Here is a 5,514-nt window from a genome sequence, read left to right on the forward strand (position 1 = left end):
CAAAAAGGCAGCAAATGTTCGAAATCAAGCCCACCAACTGTCTAGGAGGAATGAACAGCGTTTTCTGGCATAGAGAGATTTTTCCCTGCCAGGTTCCAAGAGAGTCTTAACGGGTATATCAATAATACAGTTTCAAGTACAGCAATTAAAAAGAACCCTTCAGACACAGAACTTAAAGTACAGAATTCTAAGAGGGTCAAACTTGAATGAGCGGGATTAAACATTAACAAACTTCTTCTTAAAGGGCTAGGTATTTTTAGCTTTGTTGGCCATAAGATCTCTGCTGCAACTACTCCCTTCTGCCCTTCTAAGTACAGAAACAGCCACAGGCAACAAGTGAATGAATGAGCATGTCTAGTTTTCCAATAAAACTTTACTTATAAACATAGGTGGCAGCTGATTTTAGATTACAGTCTGCCAACCCTTGAGCTAGATTACTTAGCGTTCATAAAATAAAACTGGATTCCTGAATTCTTTAGATCAGGAAAAGGGTAATAAAATTTTTGAGCATTGCTCTCTTACCTGCCTGGAGAGGGTAAAGGATTATAGATGTTGCTATAGCAGCTGGTGTAGGAAGAATGTGCCGGGATCTCGTATTCGGATAGCCCTAAGGTTATCTGGGTCCTCCAGTTCCCAGAAGCATTTGTGGAAGACACTAGAAATAAAAATGAAAAGAGACAAAATTAGTGGGACTATTCAAAGTGAGAACTGTTTGGGTCATTCATATGCATGTTATAATCAACTGCGTGCAAAGTCAATCTTAAAAACCAGTGTTTGGAATCAAAAGAGTTGCTATTCCAATTTGGTCACTTACTGGCCACGTGACCTTGGGCAAACAGTTTGTCCTCTTTAAGCCTCAGTTTCTTCATCTGTAAAGTGGGGACAATATAAATATATTCTGTACAGGACAGTATCAGGATTAAAAAAGCTAGTTAGTGCAAATATTTAGCACTGTGCCTAGCAATAAATGGTAGCTATTATTATTATAAATATGAGTAAAGTTAATTGAAAGATACACTATAAAAAAAAAACCAAAAGACAAGCCAGAAAAAACAGTTTTCATATAGAATTTTCCCAGTCTTCCAGTAAGGCTATGGTGGCTGGATAGCCTGATAGGCTTCAATTGTAAAGGTAAGACGACAAGTCTTACCTTGTCAATTCTGTACATTGTCAATTCAATACAAGTCAATTCTATACATTGACTTCTTGAAACTTGCGGGTTCTTCACCCAAAGGTGGTATCGACCACCAGTAGGATCAAGGCACGTTTTTGCCTTTTAAAAAATGTTTGGGATTGAGGTATGGGGAAGGTAAATAGTATAGGAAAGATTTCAGGAAGAAGAGATTTAGTTCTTCTGAGGGACTAATCTAGAACAAGACAAGGATCTAAATAAAAAGGAATGAAATAATGCTATTTACAGCAACATGGATGCAACCAGAGATTATCATACTAAGTGAAATTATAAAGACAAATATCATATGATATCACTTATATGTGGAGTCTAAAAAAATAATACAAATGAATTTACTTATAAAATAAACAGACTCACAGACAGAGAAGACAAACTTATGGTTACCAAGGGTGAATGGTGGGCGTGAGGGATAAAATAGGAATCTGGGAATAACATATATATACTACTGTGTGTAAAACAGAAAAACAACAAAGATTTATTATATATATATAGCACAGGGAACTATTCAATATTAGATAATAACCTATATAGGCAAAGCATCTGAATATATATACACATATCAGAGATCAGATCAGATCAGATCAGTCGCTCAGTCGTGTCGGACTCTTTGCTACCCCATGAATCGCAGCACGCCAGGCCTCCTAAGCATAAATACACATATGCATATATAACTAAATAACATTGCTAAATGCCTAAAACTAACACAACACTGTAAATCGACTACACTTCAATTAAAAATTTTTTCTTTAAAAATGGTAAAAAACAAGATAAAAAAATAAAGCAAGGGCATAATACGGGAGCAAAACCCAGTGAATGCCCCATTGCTGGGCATTTGCTGTCCTGTCTCAATACCTTGGCCACCTGATGCAAACAGCAGACTCATTGGAAAAGACCCTGATGCTAGGTAAGATTTAAGGCAGAAGGAGAAGAGGGCGATAGACTATGAGAAGGTTAGATGGTATCACCAATTCAATGGACATGAACTTGGGCAAACTCCAGAATATCGTGAGGCACAGGGAAGCATGCAGTCCATGGGTTTGAAAAGAGCTGGACACAACTTGGCGACTGAACAACAACTCTAAAATGAGCCCTGCTCCATGCCTCTGTGCACAATGCCGTGCACGTCACCCAAGACTCAAAAGCCCCACCCTGCTCCTGGAGCCTTCCAGCTCTCCTCTGATTCCTGTTCCTGGTGGCCAACCTCCTCCTCTCTTTTATAACCACAAAGCACATGTGGTAAGTGTGAGACTAACACACTTCAAAACTCATCCATAGTCCTGGATGCCACAAGGATTTGACTCAGGATGTAAAAGTCCCACTTCCAGGAAGGTTTCATAACTCCAAGTCAGGCGGTGAGGCGTGGTGGTTGGGATATCAGAGCAGTAATAGAATTCCTATGGGCAGGGTCATTTAAGCACTCTAAGCCAGAAGTGCCTCATCTGTAAGATTAGGGTAATAATAATAAGCATAGCAACAGCACTCATCACACAGAATTGTTGCATACACTTAGTGGCAGAGTACACATAAAGTGCTGAGCAGGCCGGGTGGCACAGCGTTAAGTCGCCAATAAATGGTGGCTGTCCTGACTACTAAAACTGAGTCAACTTGGAGAGCCTTTAGGTGGCTAGAAGGGATTACAAAACCCCTGACTGATTCGGCCAATTCATCAGAAACTTCTCTTTCCATGAGAATGATGCGTGCTTGTTGAAACATACTTCCGCAGCTATAAAATGTAGACAGGAATGAGGAAAATTTCAAAAGGCAATTCTGAGAGCACTGACTCCATCCCCCTAATTCCTTAAAAACGTGATGCCTTTTGGTCCATGGGGCCAAAATTGAGCTGCATATCAGCAAGGCTCACACCAGGAACTATTATATCCATTCTCACCTTTGCCCCAGTCCTGAGCCAAAGGCCAGGAATGTTGAAATTTCTGAGTTACACCTGCTTCTCCCTGGCCTCGATGGTTGAAGAGATGATGGGGTAGATTTACCCCAGCCCTGTGCCCTGATGACCATCCACATGTGTCTCAGCCCTCATTCTTTAGTTTCTGCAAGTTTCTCATGTCACACCCTGAACCTGAAGGGCAAGAAAGGCCTTCTCTACATCAGAGCCACAAATAAGAAGTAAGTACAGGAGGCTTTTCATGTTAGATGTGGTAATAAGCAGGAAAGTCCAAAGTCTCGCACAAATAGCAGAACACTAGAACCCAAACAGAAATCTCCATGGAAATGCCTCTTGTCAACATTAGGAAACTTTTAAAGGAACAGTTTTCACTGATGACCACACAGTGATTCAAGAATCCCTGAGCTATGTCTCACTAAGGTGTCATGCTTGAGAGGGGGGCAAGACGCACGACCTCAGTTTTTTTCACACAGTTCCTGTTTCTTAGAGCTTTAACATTGCTTAACACTCATACATTCCTCTGGTTGCTAACTAAACCGTGAACTCATCCAGGCCAGGAAATGGCTCTAAACTGGCTCCTCAGCATCTTGGACATGCCTGCTCGTTTGCTGAAGAAGTGAAATGCTCAACAGCCACTCCTTTTAGGCCCCCATTTCTTTCCTTAAAGTACCTAGCACAGCTGGAGGTTTGCAGGTAAGTCCTCCAGCAGTAACAGAGGAGGTAGGGACCAAAGTCAACGCATGGAGAGAATGCCTTTAATCAAAATGATCTTTGAAAGTCCCTTAGATCAGCCATAAAGTGGAGTATATATGATTACTGAATTGAGTCAAGACCTGCACAATACTTAGTACACTGCCAGGAACAGTGCTTAGTAAATGCCAGCTCCAGTGAGGTTTAGAAGTCTCATGCATGGACCAGAGAATTCAGAATGAACTGCTTTTTAGGTGATCCAGTTCCTCAGGGTGATCAAGAAAGGATGTATAATCCTGATGGTTTTCTGCTTACCTAAAGGGTTTATGCTTTTCTTTTACTATACCAAATCTCTATGCCATAAATATATTTATTGAAGGAAAGTTAATTTACAATGTTGTGTTAGTTTCAGAGGTACAGCCCAGAAATTTAGTGCACACATACACACACACACACATCAGGCTTCCCTGGTGGCTCAGACAGTAAAAAATGCAGGAGACCCGGCTTCAGTCCCTGGGTTGGGAAGATCCCCTGGAGAAGGGAATGGCAACCCACTCCAGGATTCTTGCCTGGAGCATTCCACAGACAGAGTAGCCTGGGAAGCTAGTCCATGGGGTGGCAAAGTCAGACATGACTGAGCGACTAACACTTTCACTTTTCATATATATTTATTAGTGTTATTATTTCTTTCTCAGAATATTTTCCCTTATAGGTTATTAATTAAATATGGAGCAGTGTTCCCTCTGCTATCCAGTAGGCCCTTGTTGGTTATCTATTTTATATATAGCAGCATGTATTTGATAATCCCAATGCCCAGAACACTTTAGAGAGATGTGCCTGTCAGTGGAAGACCCAGAAAAGATAAAAATACACAAAAGCCCCCAACCCAGGGAAGGTTTGTTAGACTTGAATCTGCCTCTCCACCCAACGGCTACCACTTGTCTGACCTTGGATCCTGCTCTCATGCACCCTTGAGGAGGGTGGTTTGGGGTGGGGGTGGGGCAGGAACAGGGGCACATGAGGAAGATGCAATCTGGGTACCATTCTTACCTGAGGAGTAGGAAGACGCACGGCTGCTCGGAGAACAGGGGACCTGCAGCCCGGCAAAGCCCAGGCTTCTCTGCGAGCCCCTGTCTGAGTCAAAGCTAGTCTGTGTGCTGTGGGCCTGCTCCTTCTGCCCAGAGGCTCGCTGGTACCAGCCTCGCAGGTGCTCTGCCACTAAGGCTTTGTGGATGTTTTTGGTGATGTGCTCTGACTTGGCGGCAGCCTTCCGCGGCAGCCGGAGTGTGGCGTACGGATTATGGGGCACCCGGTCGACCTCGTCCTCGTGAAAGGACCTGCTGCAGTCCCTTGGGCGGTCGTATCCGTAGTGGGCGGACGACCGGTAGGAAGGATTCACACTGTACTGTCCCTCTGTGTCGTTCTCGTAGACGTAGCCGCCGGCGTAATAGAGGTCACACTCCGTGTAGGGCGTGTACCCGGCAATGTAGCAGCTGGAAGAAGGCTGCTCCTGACTCTTGGGGTAGACGCCATTCCTCAGACTATCCTTGTGTGCTAGGTTGGGCATGCTTCCCGAATTGGAAGTCGAGGCGTTCTGTTTCTTGGACCTTCTGCGACCCCGGGAGCGAGTGTCCAGCGTCTGGGTGGTGTAATAGGGGCCGGCCACGGGCGTGGTGCAGTAATACTCCGTGCTCGACTGGCTGGGGGAGGGAGAACCGGCATCCCGGGA

At 43.8% G+C, this 5,514-nt stretch overlaps 1 protein-coding gene across 1 annotated transcript in view; it reads right to left on the bottom strand.

The window, feature by feature from the left end:
- Nucleotides 1-5,514, bottom strand: part of FRMD4B (FERM domain containing 4B) — a 196,861-nt gene that overhangs the window by 6,479 nt on the left and 184,868 nt on the right. Inside the window, exons 22-23 of the mRNA XM_010861983.1 lie at nucleotides 4,836-5,392; nucleotides 523-655 (exon numbers count right to left, since the gene is read on the bottom strand). Of these exons, the coding sequence (XP_010860285.1) occupies nucleotides 523-655; nucleotides 4,836-5,392 (690 nt within the window). The remainder of the gene's footprint in view (nucleotides 1-522; nucleotides 656-4,835; nucleotides 5,393-5,514) is intronic.

The sequence above is a fragment of the Bison bison genome, unplaced genomic scaffold (assembly GCF_000754665.1).
Source record: "Bison bison bison isolate TAMUID 2011002044 unplaced genomic scaffold, Bison_UMD1.0 scf7180017864474, whole genome shotgun sequence".
NCBI lineage: Eukaryota > Metazoa > Chordata > Mammalia > Artiodactyla > Bovidae > Bison > Bison bison.